General features: G+C 37.1%; 1 protein-coding gene across 3 annotated transcripts in view; it reads left to right on the plus strand.

Annotated features, from left to right (window-relative positions):
• fgf12a (fibroblast growth factor 12a) overlaps positions 1-13,683 on the plus strand; it is a gene marked incomplete at both ends in the record, with an annotated part of 65,915 nt that extends 52,232 nt beyond the window's left edge. For all 3 annotated transcript variants that reach the window (XM_081375039.1, XM_081375037.1, XM_081375038.1), the window contains 2 exons: positions 11,468-11,666; positions 13,568-13,683. In XM_081375039.1, the coding sequence (XP_081231165.1) occupies positions 11,468-11,666; positions 13,568-13,683 (315 nt within the window). The remainder of the gene's footprint in view (positions 1-11,467; positions 11,667-13,567) is intronic.
• Positions 13,684-17,922: the final 4,239 nt, after the last annotated feature.

Below are 17,922 nucleotides of genomic sequence, written 5' to 3' on the forward strand. Positions count from 1 at the left end.
GGAGTGTCCAGCCTACTCTCGTCTTCACTGCTGCCAGTCCACCGGGAGGACCCAAGCGTACAGGCTCAATCGGGGTAACTAAGTGAGGATAGTCAGAGCCGATTAATAGGAAGGGCTGAACACTGTCAAAGGAAGGAATTGGCAGCCCTCTGTGGTGTCTGTATTTATTCTGTAGGGTTGCAGCTGGACATGTGTGTTCAGCTAGCCCCAAATGGTCTGCAGTAAATGACCTGTGTATCTTAAAGACCCTTTGAGGCAGACAGGCTGGAGAGAAGGACACTGAAGTACTATGTTTGACTCTCTTGTCCTGTCTAACAGTTCTCAGAGCAAAGTCTTCTGGTTTTCTATGTAGCTTCAGTTTCTGAGCAGCTGCTTGCAAAATGGCAAATGTCTGTAGGGTATGTTCTCCATTCTGATGAATTATATTTATGACCTTTAACAGTACCTGACTGCAGCCTAATGGTCGGTCTAGGTACAAGATCTCATTGGTGTTGTTGACAAGACAATTGTTCTTATTGACTCTCTCATTCAACTCTTGAAGAGCCTTGAGATGTTTGCCCTTGCATACCGTACAGTTGGTTTTCAAATGATACTGTGCTGCCTGATTCTGTTCTTTGGTGAGCTGGCTGAAATTCTGGCACTGATTCAAATAATGCTGGGTATTTGTGCAGTAGGGTCATAAAATTTTCGGGTTGTCCTGAGGTTTAGCCACACTTGAACTGGACTCTCCTGGGCATCCCCCTGTTTGTCTAGTATGCCTACCAATGCTCTGACTTTCAATGGAAACCTTTAGAATCCACTGGCATCATGGCTATGGATAGAAGGGTCGACCATTTAATCAGCAATGTGCCGCAAGGCTAACTGGTGAGATTGCCCATATTGCTACTTTAAATTGCTACTTAAATCTCTATCCTCAGGTAGAAGGTTGTCTAATGAGACCTTCAGTCATGCCAAGTCCTATGGGTCTCCCTTGGTGAAGTCAGGGATTTTTGGGTGTAGGCCCTCTGTCTATCTTCTATAGCTGAGGGTAGTCAGGATGCTGTCCTGTGTCTCTATAGAATGGCATGCTTGCAGTAGGTGCTGTTTGGGGATGCCTGGACTTTGGATAGTTACGCGCCCTCTGCGGTGGGGTTGCTGCCATAGGGTACCTCTCGGGTTCACAGTACTCAGGTGTTGATGCGCAGGAGGGAGATTCATCTTTATTCCCTAATTTCTGCAGGCTGGTGATTATTTCCTCCACCATATCTGATATGTTGTTTCTAGGAGGTAGGGGTGGTATATCCATTGCGCGGGGAAGGAAGTCATCATCCACTACAGGAGGTGGTGGCAGTAGCCAGTCTTCATATTCTGGTAAAGGCACTGTCATATGGCAAAGGCAATGCTGCGACAACAATGCAGCCCTGAAGTGTCCACTAGTCTCTCCCCTGTGAAGGCCTCCCTCCCCTCCCCTTACCTCTCTACAGATAAAGCGTTGGCGGGATAATTCCGGTTCGCGTGGCTACGCGGAAGTGATAAAAATTCTGTATTATAAATTTTAAGGCCAGACAAGTAGTTTGTTGAGGGTTGGTTTGTAGGGAAGGACTGCATGCCTGCGCACATATATTCAAACACGTATACTTATAGACTGAACTCGTCAAGTCAAGTCAAGTCATCTTCATTTATATAGCGCTTTTAACAATGTAGATTGTTCCAAAGCGGCTTTACAGAGATACAAGGATAGTTTAAAGTAACAGAGATTGTTTTGGCTTTATAGCAGTTCTTGAATAAAGTTATTTTCCAGCTAAAGTTAGTTTGATTGATTCACTTCTGTCGCAACGATCATTAGTTATTAACTTAGGGGAAGCTAACACGACACCATTTTAACAGGAAACTCTACACAGACTTTAAACACAAAACCTGTGAGAACACTGATGGCGTGCACATGCGTATTACGAGTTCAGTCTATTGGTATGCGCGTTTGAATATACAGTATGTGCGCAGGTTTGTAATTCCCTACAAATTAAGCCTTAAAGGTCCCGTTCTTCGTGATCCCATGTTTCAAACTTTAGTTAGTGTGTAATGTTGTTGTTAGAGTATAAATAATATCTTTAAAATTATAAAGCTCAAAGTTCAATGCCAAGCGAGATATTTTATTTAACAGAAGTCGCCTACATCGAACGGCCGGTTTGGACTACATCCCTCTACTTCCTTCTTTAATGACGTCACTAGAACAGTTTTTTGACTAACCTCCGCCCACAGGAATACACAAAAAAGGGGGCGTGGTCTTGTTGCGCTCCCATGGAGAAGAGGAAGAGTTGCGTTTGTAGAGTGTGTTTGTCGCCATGTCGTCGAGACGCTGTTATTTTCATCCCGGAGTCTAGGGCTGGGCGATATGGAGCAAAAAATATATCTCGATATATTTAGCTATATCTCGATATACGATATATATCTCGATATCTTTACAGGAAAAAGAACCCCCCAAAAACTACTGCAAAAACAAATATGCCAAATACCACAAAGTCTTTTTTATTGAAGTGCAAAGAGGTAGGCAGTTCACAAAGGAACAAGTGCTTCTGCAACATTTTTAAATAATATTATTTTTTTTTATTCTTTTTTTTTTATAATTAAAACTAACATCATCAAGTATGATATTTTTTTACTTTGAGCAATTCTGGAGCTATAATTGACTCTAGGAGCATATAAAACAAAACAGTTCCTTGGAAAAAATTTAATGTAATATTGTAGTAGTTATAAATAAAGGTTTATTTTAGTTCAGATTAACATTTGAGGCAATTGTATTCATAATGTCAAAATAAAACCGACGTAATGTTACTTGAAGGCATTATAGCCTACTATTCCTGCCAAACATCCAAGGTTGTAGTTAGTGTTACTACAGTAAATCCATGGTGAATGTTGCTGATCTGTGGACACTATAGTTCATTCATGGCACAATGTTTCTCCTGGTTTCCACGTCAGCGCTGTTTGATCTGTTAATAACGGAGAAATGTGAATGTTTCTCACTAGATCTAGCAGCGATGTTATTACTTCTGTGGCGAATTCAAATGCTTTCTTTACTGGATCTCTTATTAGCGCCGTGTAGTAACAGTGTCGCATGATCACGATTGGCTCGCGCTGCTTTGGTCCAAACTGATAAACGGTCCTTCAACCACATAATAACGAGCAGTTTCGTTCCGCTTGCATTACGTTTGCCATTTGATGTTGGGCACTGTTGTGGTCGCGCCGGCGTCTCTTACATTATGAGCGCGCTTGCCACGAGCAACGCGCCTACATTTGAAATAACGACATTTTTATAAATATAAACAATATATCGATATATACGATATGTCAAAATCCATATCGTGTTTAAAAAATATCTCTATATATTTTAAATATCGAGATATCGCCCACCCCTACCGGAGTCCAATCACCTTTGTTTGGCCTTCCCTGAGCGCATGCATCTCCACATTATGGTAAGAGGCGTGACCTTTCCAGGCAACGTGCGCTAAGCTGCTGTCGAATCACAACACAGGAACCACTGGCACAATCCTAACTCGTTATGTATTTCTGAAGGAGGGACTTCATAGAACAAGGAAGTCATCAGCCTGTTCTTAGGACAGTGAAAACAGCGGTATACAGATAAGTAAATTGTGTGAAAAATACTGTTTTTTTACACGCGAAACATGAACACATGTTATATTGCACACTGTAAACACAATCAAAGCTTCAAAAACACACGAAAAACGGGACCTTTAAAAAACGACTTGTCTGGCCTTAACATTTTTTATACAGAATTTTATCACTTCGGGGTAGATATGCGAACCGAATTTTCCCGACAACGCTTTATCTGTAGAATGGTAAAGGGATCCTCCGTAAGGAGAAACTAGTTTAGCACTTTAGCTATGACATCGGGTCCAGGCGCAGGTCCTTCGTCAGATCTGGATAGAGCCTGGATCCGGCAGGCTGCGGGAAAACCTCGGGATAAACAAAAACACTCAAATTAGCGTAGATGCCATTCTTCTTATGATGTAACGAGTACATCAGGATTTATGGGAAGTGTTCCTGGTTCCGGCTGACCTGATCTATGCAGCCTAACATTGAATTATAGAAGTCTATAATGTGTTAAATAATACACATGTGCACGCCATCAGCGTTCTCACGTGTTCGCGTTTTTGAAAGTTTGCGCAGAAGAGTTTTCTGTTAAAACGGTGTCGTGTTAGCGGCCCCTAAGTTAATAACTAATGATTGTTGCGACGGAAGTGAATCAATCAAAACTATACAATAACTTTATTCTAGAGACAATAACTTTATTCTAGAGCTGCTATAAAGCCAAAACAATCTCTGTTACTTTATTTTCCTATTATCACTGTAAAGCCGCTTTGGAACAATCTACATTGTTAAAAGTGCTATATAAATGAAGATGACTTGACTTGACTTGACTTGACTTGACTTGACTCTTTGGTGGATTGAGGAGGCTCTGTTAATGCCCATTTGCTGTTGCATATGTAACACTGTAGATTGAAGTTGTTGATTTTCTTGTTAAAGTTGCAGCATCATTTTCAGAATCTCCGATACATCCTCCATTGTTACTGGGTGAGATACAGGTGTGCTTTCATATCTTGGTCCAGTGGGTGGTGAACGACTTAAGGCCAGAAGTCATATTATTCACTTTTGTTATCTTATCTGTAAATTATTTAACTTTGGTCAGACCGGGATTCGAAACCGCAGCTGTAGCATCAATGACATAGACAGCGTATGCATAACAGAATGACAAAGCACTTTTCTTAGCGTACTCGACAATATCAACAATTAGTATATACACAATGAAAGACAATTACACTTATGCTAGATATAAACAACAAGGAAGAGCTCTGTAAACAATTATAAACATGCAATAAGATAATATAGGCAGGTTGATCGGCCATATAGGTGACATTAATTTGGCCTAATCAAAGTAACAAACAGAATTATGATTATAACTCATAAACAGTGAAATAAGATGTATAAACATTGAAACTTACTTTTAGATGCATGCACATGATTAAATAACACCACTTTATGAAATGAGGCAAACTCTATACACTCTATGGATTCATAACAACAACTGACGCCCTTTGAGCACATTTTAAGTAGGGGAGAGCGGGGCACAACCTAACACATTTTTGTTTTGGCTCAATTATTTAAAAAATAATTAAGTTAGATTAATCTTTTTTTCTTTCTTTTTTTACACAAGCAACATTCACATCTCTGCTACAAATTATAAAAAAAATATTTTAGGACCTACCATTTTTAAAAATCATACTTTGACGATTAAATTCCAACATTGTTTGTGAAAGTCCAACAAAGTTAAATGTGGTAAAATAAATATAAAAAATAAATACTCAAACCTGAAAAGTTATGTGGCTCCCTGTTTTCATTTCATTATCGTTGTACACTTGGCGGCTTAGTTGTAACACTGTACTACAACTAACCCCGCTGTGTAAAAAATATTTTAAGCCTAGCTAACAGTTGCTAGGAGTTGCTGACATGTTTCAAAATGGTGCTGTGTTTTAGCCAACAAGACAGTGATTAAGGTGATATAAAGTTAGATTTGGTGACGTACACACCCAACTCAGAAACCGAAAAAAACGGATGAGGAAAAAATTTACTTGCATGGTGTCAAAACAATCTTTGTCCAGTATCTTCACGAAATCTTATCAAAACTTTCCACAAATCAGCGGGAGACTGTCTTCTGGCAGCAAGAGAAAATATGCTGAAACACAACCTGCTTGACCCTGACTAAGGTCCGTGTTACATTTAACCCCGCGTTAGGTTGTGCCCTACTCCCCTACTCTGTAATTCCACTAGGGGACATTAACAGTCCATAGTCTATGGGCCCTATCATACACCCGGCGCAATGCGGCACCAGGCGAGACACAAGTGTTTTTTGCTAGTTTCAGCCCGACACAGTTATCTTTTTCACGTCCTGCGCCATGTTGTTTAAATAGCAAATACATTTGTGCCAATTTGTGCGCCCATGGGCGTGCTGGTCTGAAAAAAGTGTTCAGGCGCATTGTTGGTACATTGCTATTTTGAGGCAACTGAAATAGACTGCGCCATTGACCAACAAAAACCTGGTGTAAATAGCAAATCTGCCATGGCACAAGCGCAACTGGCTTTTAAAAGGAATGGGAGATGAGACTGTGTTGGTTTATTGCACGTTACGCCTAAAACACACCTTTTACTTATTAAGATAATAGGGACAACCATTTACCACCGTTAAACTAGCAAAAGTGGATTCGGACACGACCGTGCACTTGCGCCGTGCGCTTTATACCATGCGCTTAGATCATTAAAATAGGGCCTATTGAATGTGTCAACTCCCAGTCAGAAACCCCTACTAATATAAATCTATTACCTGAAGTGCTGAATACAGGGCCCTTTGTAACAATTATGCTATGTATTGATTTACTTGGAAAGCCTATTTGCCATTACATTGGATGATAATATTTTAAATAGATTTATTCATTTCAGCTTTGGTAATTGAGACCGGCTCTGTGACTGGCACTCAGAAATACAATAATACAGACATAATTGAAATGCGGGACACTGCTTAGGTCTTGCGGGACATGGGCCAAAGCTCCCAGTTTCGGGACTGTCACCCTACCTTTATCAACTTGAACTTGAATAAGTGATGACAGGGTTTCTTTTAAAGGTGCTGTTACACTTGAATCATCTTTAAAAGAACCAAACTCATGTGCCTTGAAGTGAACCAAGAGGTAGTAATGGTGCCTTAGCTTCTCAATGGACCAAATGTGAAAACACCCTCTGCTTGCCAGTTGGATTCTATTGTGTTTGATGCAAATGACATTAATAGACTGCTGCTAGATAGACAAAATGTTCAGTGAGTGGTCAATATTTTCCAACATTTGTCAACATTTTGTGCATTCAAAGAGATGTGCTAATTTGAGCTCAGCTTGTGTGTTATTTGTGCTGAAGGCCGCTGGTTTGTAGTGTTAACCGCTAGCTTGTGTGGGAGTTTGGGTCTAGCTATAGTAAGGATTCCTCTTCCATTATTTATCACGCTTTCACTGTGACCTACTTTACAACACAGCAGTAACCACAATTCCCTCTGTACTTTAAATGCGTGTATCTTTAATTAATATGTGCGAACACCCAACACCCAAAGCCAAAAACTGAGATCTCATTCATACAAGAATTTACCACTTGCACACTGAAAAACACCCACCAATCTTCTCTAACTCTGCACCAGTGCTGTACACCATGTGTACACATAGATAAAGCAATGAGGTAGTTCTGCACAATGCCTGTTCATGTTGTATATTCACGTATCAATTTTGCACCTCAGCTGTTCTAATTGTTTCTGCCCAGTAGCCCAATGAATTACTGGATTTTCTTCTGCCATTTTACTGCAGTACAGCACTCAGAAGACAATGGGGCAACAGAAGAATGGGGATTTTAGTTTTAATGGGACATAATTTACATTATGTACAGACACACACACACACACACACATACACAGATACTGCCAGACACTCTGTATAGAAGCCTAAATATCAGGCTGCTCTTACATTAGCAGAAGAGGTTTGATTGACACAATGGTTGTAAGTGTTGGTTGCTGTAAGCATTGAGTACATCAGATCACTAAGTAAACTGGGTCCCAAAAAGTCCATCAACAATAAGACATGGTGTGGTGCAATCTGATGAAATTTCCATTGTATGTTTTGCCTGGTTTTTCAGTAGCATGGTCATGGTTGGTGTAAAACAACACTTTGAAACCGGTATAAGTGATATTACTTGGATGTGTTGTTATGAAATTAACTATTGAATATTTAGTCCCCTGGTAAAAACATTAATGGTATTAGATGGATGATTGATTGCAATATGTGCAGATGAACATAAAAGATAATAAAAGAAACATGCAGATTTCATAAAAAAAAACAACGCAGCCGTCTACCAGGACAGTTTCAGAGCACTTCATGCTTCCTTCAGCAGACAAGCTTTATGGAGATGCTGACTTGCCCACACTGTAAATAATGTAACACATAATTTAGAAATGATTAACTGATCATTAATAAAGTATGTCTATTAATTATTTATAAATGATTAATTAACTATTTACTAATGCTTAACTAATTATTCATAGCATGCAGTTATTATAAAGTGTTACCGGATATTCTGCATGACCATATTTTACATCCCTTAATCCTTCCCAATGCCTAAACTTAACAACTGCCACCTTACTAACTATTAATAAGCAGTAATTATGAGTTTATTGAGTTTATTGAAAAGTCATAGAATAATTAGTTAATAGTGAGAATTGGACCCTAATCTAAAGCCTAACCATTTTTTATTTTTTTTTTATTTATTTTTTTTTGAAGAAGTACTGTTCAGATTGGACTTTTTCTTGGATGCATACCACTCATACATCTTGCTATGTGGATGTATAATGCTGTCCTCTACTTTTCTACACTCACTGAGATGGAACTGTGTCCTTTCCAGGCGTCCAATGTGAATGAGGCGGCTGTCTAGACGTTGCCCTGCCGCCCTTATCCTTTGAATAGTAATGACCTGTCAGATAGAACTCAAGAATAAAGAATTCATAGATTAAGCAGCAGAGCTAATCCAGACTCACACAAATCCATCTTCCTTAACGTCTTTTTGCCTTCCTCACAGGGGCTTTTTTATTGTACACATGCACACCACCATTAATAGTTGCACATTTATCAAGCTACAGTATTAGACTCATTCTGCAAACTCAACAAGGTTTCTTTTTTTTTTTTGGTTATTCAAATGTCTGTCCTCTGCAGTGTTCGCAGTTCATTTATTCAGGGTATTTTTTTCCCATTCTCACTCAATTTAAATGACGCTGCTTTATTCTGCTTTAAGATATCTACTTTTTTGCCTTATTGGTCCACGATGGCCTCATTTGATACAGATTGTTTATAGCTTTACAGCAATAAACAGGAAATGCATGATCAATGATGTAAACAGAATTCAATTCTGCTGTAATGCAGCTCAAGACAATAGTGTCATTATTCAGCTGAAGTCAGTTCATTGTTGATTCAGTTCACTTCAATAACTGTGTAAAGTACATTATGAAATTAGTACATTTCATCTATAAAGCAGCTCTGGGTAACAGTGATGTCATCATCCAGCTCAGACTCAGTTCTCATCCAATAGTGTCAGTGCAGTCAAATCAATAATATTACTGAACTTAGCCAAAGGCAAAGTGACAAGGAAACCAAACCAAAAAAAAAAAAAAAAACCTTTGGAGAATCCAGGCTTAATCGTGGGGCCAGTTCTCCTCTGACCAAATGAACAAACATGATGTGATTATAATTCCAGGCTGCATCACAAGTCAGATTGTGAAGTGATATCATTGAGAATATTTCATCCAGTTCCTTCGGCTTGAAGATCGCGGGTACATCATGCCGGCATATGACTACGTAGGGGGAACCATTTTACCAAGTTCTCGGGAAACAGTCGTGACTCTCTAGTTAATTTCTATAATGCATCATTAAGTGGTTAAGCAGTGAGTTACATCATTGTACGGGAAACTAGAGCTATTGTGCCAAATGCAGCAGACAGGGAATCATGATTATAATTATTTTTTTACATGATTGTAAAATCCCTCCAAATTCTTAACCACTGGTAAACACATCTATTATAAAATAATGAATTATTTGCCGTTTAAATGTTTCTTGCACAAATACAGGTGCTGGTCATAAAATTAGAATATCATCAAAAAGTTGATTTATTTCAAGAATTCAACTTAACAGGTGAAACTAATATATTATATAGACTCATTACATGCAAAGTGAGATATTTCAAGCCTTTATTTGTTATCATTTTGATGATTATGGCTTACAGCTTATGAAACCCACGAAATCAAAATCCCAGAAAATTTGAATATTCCATGAAATCACACAGTAATTACACAGTAATACCATGGTCATTGAACCAGGTTTTGGTTCTTTTGGCAGTGTGGGCAAGTCAGCATCTCCATAAAGCTTGTCTGCTGAAGGAAGCATGAAGTGCTCTGAAACTGTCCTGGTAGACGGCTGCGTTGACTCTGGATTTAATAAAGCACAGTGGACCAAAGTCCTCTTTTCTGATGAGAGCAAATTTTGCATCTCATTTGGAAACCAAGGTCCCAGAGTCTGGAGGAAGCAATGGAGAGGCACACAATCCAAGATGCTTGAAGTCCAGTGTGAAGTTTCCACAGTCTGTGTTGGTTTGGGGAGCCATGTCATCGGCTGGTGTTGGTCCACTGTGCTGTCCACTCAACGCAGCCGTCTACCAGGACATTTCCAGAGCACTTCATGCTTCCTTCAGCAGACAAGCTTTATGGAGATGCTGACTTCATTTTCCAGCAGGATTTGCACCTGCCCACACTGCCAAAAGAACCAAAACCTGGTTCAATGACTAAAAGGGCCGTACTAACCAGCCACCATTGACCTCTCGGCTGCTGAAGAGTTCTTTAGCTTACTAATGTGTAAGAAAGAACTGTCATGCCTTGTTTACCCCAAAAACTCATTCCACTTTCAGTGGATCTGTTGGAGTTTGAATTAAAGGATTGTATTTTGATCTCCAGTCTAATCGCCTCTCTGAAACGGTGTGCCAGCAGAATAAACACTGTTCTTTACCCATTCTTTTCTTTTCCTTTTATTTTATTTTTCAAATGCTGTTCTGAACCTGATGTTCATTTAAAGTGGTGTGGCATGCGAAATAATTCTATTATTGTTTATATATAAATAAAAACTGTGGCACTAGAAACATTTACTAAAATGCTATTTAAAATCAGAAAAAGTCAAGTCAAGTCAAGTCACCTTTATTTATATAGCGCTTTTTACAATACAAATTGTTTCAAAGCAGCTTTACAGTGATAACAGGAAAATAATGCAACAAAGTTTGTTTCCAGAAGAAAATAGCGCCACAGTCCAGCTTAAGTAAGTTCAGTGATGGTTCATTTTTGGTTTATATTTTATATATAGCCGCTCTGGAGAAAACAGTGATGTCATCGTCCAGCTCAGTTCAGTTCTCATACAATGGTGTTAATGCAGGCAGATCAATAATATTGTTGAATATTAAATGTACAAAATATTAAAAATACACTTCTCTTTAGGTCAAACTGCATTGAAACGTACAGTCCTCTTGTGGACAGGAGCAGGGACGATCTGTTAAGGTTTTAAGTTCATCAGTTTTGGTTAGAGTCCGCCAAGCCGCATTGACCTCTGTAGCATCCCTAGCAAGGTAGCGTCTGCTGCATGTCACCTGACCCAGATAAGAGATGCTAACTCCTGCTGCCTCTCTAACCTTCACATATTCTAAACACACACTTGCACACAAACACACACTTTCATAGTCCTTCAAACTACATTACAACACCTGCAGCCTCCCTGGGGACTCCCCAACAGGACTGTCTGACCCCTTTTTCTCCTCTAAAGGGACGAGTTCATTCACGTATTGTTGTTGTTTTCATCCGCAGGAGATGTTCACACCTGAGTGTAAATTCAAGGAGTCTGTGTTTGAGAACTACTATGTTATCTACTCGTCCACCATGTACCGTCAACAGGAGTCGGGTCGAGCCTGGTTCCTGGGCCTCACCAAGGAGGGTCAGGTCATGAAAGGGAATCGAGTAAAGAAAACTAAGCCCTCCTCACACTTTGTACCAAGACCCATTGAAGGTAGGGTTTTTGCAAAAGTGTGTTTCCAGCATTCAAGTACCCTGTCATGTAATTCAGTACCAAAAGAAATATTAAAACGTGACCAAATGAAAAATAATGTGATAAAATTTATTATATACCGTGTGTAGATTGTATAGAGAGGGACTAAGGGTACTTCGTTATATTGACGAACTTGGAACTCCATTGCTTTCATATGCTTGCCTCATGCGTCAGATCAAGATGCATTTAATTCTTTGCATGCATTTGTAAAAGTAGAAATTATTTTCATATATATTTATACTTGTATAGATTTTTTGTGCATCTAACCACGCAAACCTAACCACTAATAATATATCAATATAAAACATGTAACAGGCAGATAAAAGTACAGGTATGTACTGCAAAAAAAACGGACAGTATATAATTTACAAACAACTCATGTTGCATTCCAAGTCTTCTGAAGCCATACTATATATTTATGTGAGCAACAGAGTAAAAACCAGACAAATTGTATGTCACGAGACACACGAGAGCCAAATGGCATTTCACAATTAAAGCTGATGAATATGTTGTGTTTTGAGTCTTATAGCGGATTAAGATGTTGACTAGCTTGTTCAATCTTGAACGATGACTGAAACTTTGTAGTACTGGCACTTCTCGTGTTTATAGCCTTCTTAAGAAGAATTGCTTGTTGTATTCCTCAACTGTAAGTCACTTTGGATAAAAGCATCTGCTAAATGAATAAATGTAAATCTAAATGATCATTTTTGGCTTTGTTCCTCTCACATCTTTTTTTTTTTTTTTTTTTCTGTGTCTGTATTGATGCCCAAGGTTTCTCATTGAAAGTAATCCCTAATGAAAAATAAATATACCTAAATATATTTGAAATGCATTTATTTCATGCTAAGTATACTACAAAAACATTTACATATTTATGTACTTAATATAAATACCCTGCAATTGTACTTTTGGTATACTAAATTGATGTACTTAAAGTCTGCTAAATTGGAACAACTAATTTTGCAAATTAAATAATAACTTTAGTTATCCGGAAATAATGCTGTGGTTCAACTAAAGCTATACATAAGTATATTTGATTGTGCTAAAATGGAACTATTGAAAGTATACTTTAGGTACACTTTAAATATCTTGCATTTAAATACTGATATTATACAGAGATCAAACTACTAATAGTGATATTAAAACACATTTAAGGCCTAGTAATTAAGAGATGTGCTATAAAGAAATACTATAAATGTGCTATAAAGAAATACTCCAATTAAAGTTTAATTATAATATTTATATTAGTATAAAGCGTAATGTCAAGTAAATATGTTAATGTTTTTTGTACTATACATAGTATGAAATAAATGCATTTTAAATGCAATTAGGTATAGTGTTTTTTCACTAGGAAAGTTGGAGTGGAAAATGGAGTTCCAAGTTTGTCAATATAGCGATGCCTAGATGAACCTTTAGCATAATAATAATAATAATAATAATAATAGTGATGCTCAGTTTTTGACACTTTGGCAGTAAGTACGGGTGAAAAGTGGGTGTTACATACCAGAATGGAGCCAGATGGTTTGAGACAAGGGGCAAAAAACTAAGAGGGCTAGAAAAATGCCAGAAAGAAAAATTGTTACGCAAATAAGTTACGCAACAAGACAAACCATTTTTTCTTTGGAATTACATGCACTGATGAATCGCACACAGCAATACCAACATCATATATAAAGCAAGCAAATATGTTCAGCTTTGATTTCATTTTCACTTTAACCTTTAATATTCATGCATTATTTAAATAAAAATCAAATATGTACAATGCAAAGCTAAAAAGTATGTCAGACTATTGTCTCATTACCCATAATGATCGCAGTCAAAAGTAATGGGTATTAATCTCTTGATGTGTTTGCATATTGCAGTTTGCATGTATAGAGAGCCTTCACTGCATGAGATTGAAGAGAAGCAACGCTCCAGGAAAAGCTCAGGAACCCCAACGATGAACGGAGGTAAAGCGGTCAACCAGGATTCCACATAGCAGGGCTTAAACACAGGAGGCAGAGCAGCCCCTTCCCCTCGCCCTCGCCCTCGCCTCCAACCACGGGGATCTACAACAAGATGACAAACTGAACTCTTGCCTGAGAAAACTTCTAGAAGAACACAGAGGGGGGGGGGAGGAAAGAGAAATAAATATTCCAATCAGGAGTTGAACTCACATTTTATGCAAAAAAAAGTTCAATGGGCAGTCATTTGGTTCACAACAATAGTAATATTCTTTGTTTGGGGTTTATGCTGTGAGAAATGAGCTTTAAAACGTTCTCATGTGTTCATTTTCATGTGAATGCTCTTCATGCTTAACTTTCATCAAGAAAAATGAGAACTTTTCTCTCTTTGCTCAATGCTCATTGCTATTGATTCTGTTTGTGGATATTATACAGATTTGAGCAAGGTTTTCTGCTTTTTTTTTTTTTTTTTTTTTTTTTTTTTTTATTATTATTATTACCCAAGAGGCGAATGCACTTTGTGACTCCAGATTGCTGGAATGTCAGGAGGGTGAATGTAGAATGTATGCTCAGTTACTTCAGAAGCTTTTGGGGGTGGTCTTGGATCGTTTCGTTGCCTATTCATTTTGGTAAGAGATAATATCCATGCAACACTTTTTGCCCGCCTTGGCGCACATACGTCCAGCACAGATACACTGTATGTGTTGTATGCTTGAGTGTGCGTGGCACTGCTCACCATCTCTAAACTGCGACTTGGTTTCAGCTGGAGTGCGACGCTCTATTACGATGGACAGCTAAGCTTTAGATGGAAAGTAGGCGATTTCCTGTGAATTATTCTCAAATTTCCTTGCACCCAAGCAAACTTAAGTATTATATTTAGCTCAAAGTATGACAAGCAACTCAGGAAGCTCTAGTCTTAGAAGTGTGACCATGACACCAGCCCTGTCCAGTAAAAAAAAGCACAAAGAAGGCCAGTTTATTGCCCCTTTACGGGTTTGGAAGTCGGCCTGGGCAGGGTGGGTGGATTGTGGACTATAGGAGGAGCCTGGCATTCATAAGTCTTCCAGTATAAATGGCATGAGAGCTGTGCCCAAGTATGCAGCAACAAAATGCACAGACTTAAACGCATGAGTCCTCAGAAAAGTGTGTTTATAGTTAAGTGAGAAATTGTCAAATGAATAACTTGTATGTGACAAAGAGTGTAAAAAACAGACACCCAATGCAAAGATTGTCCAGATCAAATGAATTTCCAGACAAGAAAATACTGTAATGGAAGTGTGTCCTTTCGCTGTGTACAAACAGAACTCTTTATTTTTCATGTTTGCAGATGTTTTCACCTAAATGAAACACTATCATATATGCATTATGAATAATGAGATGTATAAATATGCATTGATATTATAAAGCAGAATGAAATTAGGATTGTTTAAGAATAAAAGTATGATATTTAAAGCTTTCACCCCTGTGTCACTGCATAGCTTATTTTCCAATGATTCTCTTGAGTAACTTTACTCAAGTAAGTACATTTACAGTAAGTGCATTTAATGTAGCACAGAGGCAGAATAAATGCATTTACACAGGTATAATAATGTTATGATAAAGCTATAATAAATGGTTTAAACATTTAAATTCTGATTGGCACTTCCCACAAACAGGGTACAAAATTTGCCTGAAATTATTCTTCAAACAGTAAAATGGACATGAAATGTCAGTAAAATGGTCAGTATTTTAGTATTTTAATTTTATACAGTACTTTTATTTTTATTTTTTAATAAATTTAATATTTTTTCTTTTATTTTTATACAGTATTCAGTATTTTACTGAAATTTTATATGGTCAGTAAAATTGACATGATTAACTTCAAAATGTGCCTGTCAAATTAAATAATGTACATTTTTTAGCCTTTTCAATGAAATCCATATGATCAAATCAATTAAAAAAAAACTTAAAAAAAAGTTTTTATGTAGGCACACACAGACATCAAGAATTTGCGTATGAATCTCAGCAATGGTGACAAACAGATCACCTCTGATCATAAGCTCATTATTTATTCATGCAGCAATGTATGATGGGAGCCATGAATGAGTTTTGATTGGTGGCACCCAGAATGCACTGCAACATGCTTTATAATTGTCACCATTGTTGAGATTCACAAAACTAAATAAAAAAAAAAATATATATATATATATATATTTTTGTATATGAGACATGTTTAAGAAATCTTTGGATTGCATTGTAAAAGTTCAAAATATTATGTTGTGCAAGAACAGTGCTGCTATAATTAAAAACCTAAATTGGTAAATTAGGTTCCCAAGTAAATTGGGATCTATATGAGTTCAGAGATTCAGGTCAAATGATTGTGAAATAATGATTATGTTAAAACACAACCAACACCATCAGATCACCTTTTCCCTTTGTTCATCTGGCTGTTATAGCTCAGGTACAGCAGTCAAACAAAATCTAAAGTCAATGATTTAAGGTCAAGAGCCCAACTAAAACAAACACTGATTACCATAATGGTGACTTAAAATTATGTTTTTCTCCTTCAGTTATTCTGTTTGTTAACATCAGGTGTCTTCAATGTTGGCAATAAAAAAAAATAAAAAAAAATAAAAAACAATAGTTGTAAATTTTACTATTTTTTAAATGGTTAACTTTTAAGGAATTAATTTGATTAATTATTACTCAATTCTAATTTGTTACATTTAATTAATAATATTGCTTGTAATCTGTTGCCACAATTTTATTGATTAGATATAGCGTATTCATTTTTACAGTGTACAACTGATTGTGAATACTAATAAAGAATAATAATACAGATGCATAATATTAAATAATGAAATTATATTAAAAGATTACATTTTAGTCTTCAGAATGAAAGCTTGTTTCTGCCACAGAATGAAAGATAAAAAAGGTACGACTTTTTATCTCACAATTATGATTTTTTTTCTCTCAATTGCGAGTTTACATCTCGCAATTCTGACTTTTTATCTCAGAACTGCGTGATATAAAGTCGCTATTGCGAGTAATAAAATCAAAATTGCATGCCAAAATGTTGCTATTGCGTGTTATTAAGTCATTGTGAGATATAAATTCAATTGCGAGAAATAAACTCGAAATTCTGACTTTTTCTCAGAATTGCATGTTTATATCTCGTAATTCTGACTTTATAACACGCAATTGCGACTTTATATCACGCAATTGTGAGTTTATATCACGCAATTCTGACTTTATTTCACGCAATTGTGTTTATATCTCGCAATTCTGACTTTATAACACGCAATTGTGAGTTTATATCTTAAAATTCTGACTTTATAACACCAATTGCTAGTTTATATCACGCAATTCTGACTTTATAACACAAATTGCGAGTTTATATCACGTAATTCTGACTTTATATCACGCAATTGCGAGTTCATATCTTGCAATTGTTAGATAAAAAGTCACAATTATCAATTTGATCAATTATCTTATCTATTAAATGTTTTATTCTGTGGCGGAAAAAAAGCTTCCATAGGTTTGCCATCAAACCTTTGTTTATCATTTTTGTGATATGGTATTTTCCGGCGGACTGCGGTAAACCTCGGATAAATAGAGAGACTATTATTAGCGTAGATGCCATCCTTCTTATGATGTAACAAGTACATCAGGATTTATGGGGATTGTTCCCGGTTCCGGCGGACCTAAACTATGCAGCCTAACATTGAATTATAGAAGTCTATAATGTGTTATGTGTATGCTAGGCCAAAGAGATGTGTTTTTAGTCTAGCTTTGAACTGACAGAGTGTGTCTGCTTCCCGGACAATGTTAGGAAGATTGTTCCAAAGTTTTGGTGCTAAATAGGAAAAGGATCTACCGCCAGCAGTCGATTTTGATATTCCACTGTAAACCCTAACGCTCAAAATACTTAATTAGTTTGAGTAGGACAAACTTAAATTAAACTAATTAGTTCAGTCAAATTAACTTTTTTGAGTATTTAGCACTTTCTTTTTCTTTCAAGTTCACAGAACTGATATATTTTAAGTAAACTTAAGCAAACTTAAGTTTAACTGAAACGGCTGGGATGTCTATTTCCCAGCATGCTTTGCCGATGGCACTTGAATGGGAGAGTAAATGCTAAAATTAAGCGTAATATAATGGGGTTTTTTTGTGCAAGATTAATGTTAAGTGGGAGATTGAGTACTGATTAATGTTTTGTTATGCTAATTTAGAAGAATTTCTGTTAATGTTGGTTTTAGGATAGTTACCATCATGGTGACAAGTGGTGCATGCGG

Source organism: Scardinius erythrophthalmus, assembly GCF_964197995.2.
Source record: "Scardinius erythrophthalmus genome assembly, chromosome: 9".
Lineage (NCBI taxonomy): Eukaryota > Metazoa > Chordata > Actinopteri > Cypriniformes > Leuciscidae > Scardinius > Scardinius erythrophthalmus.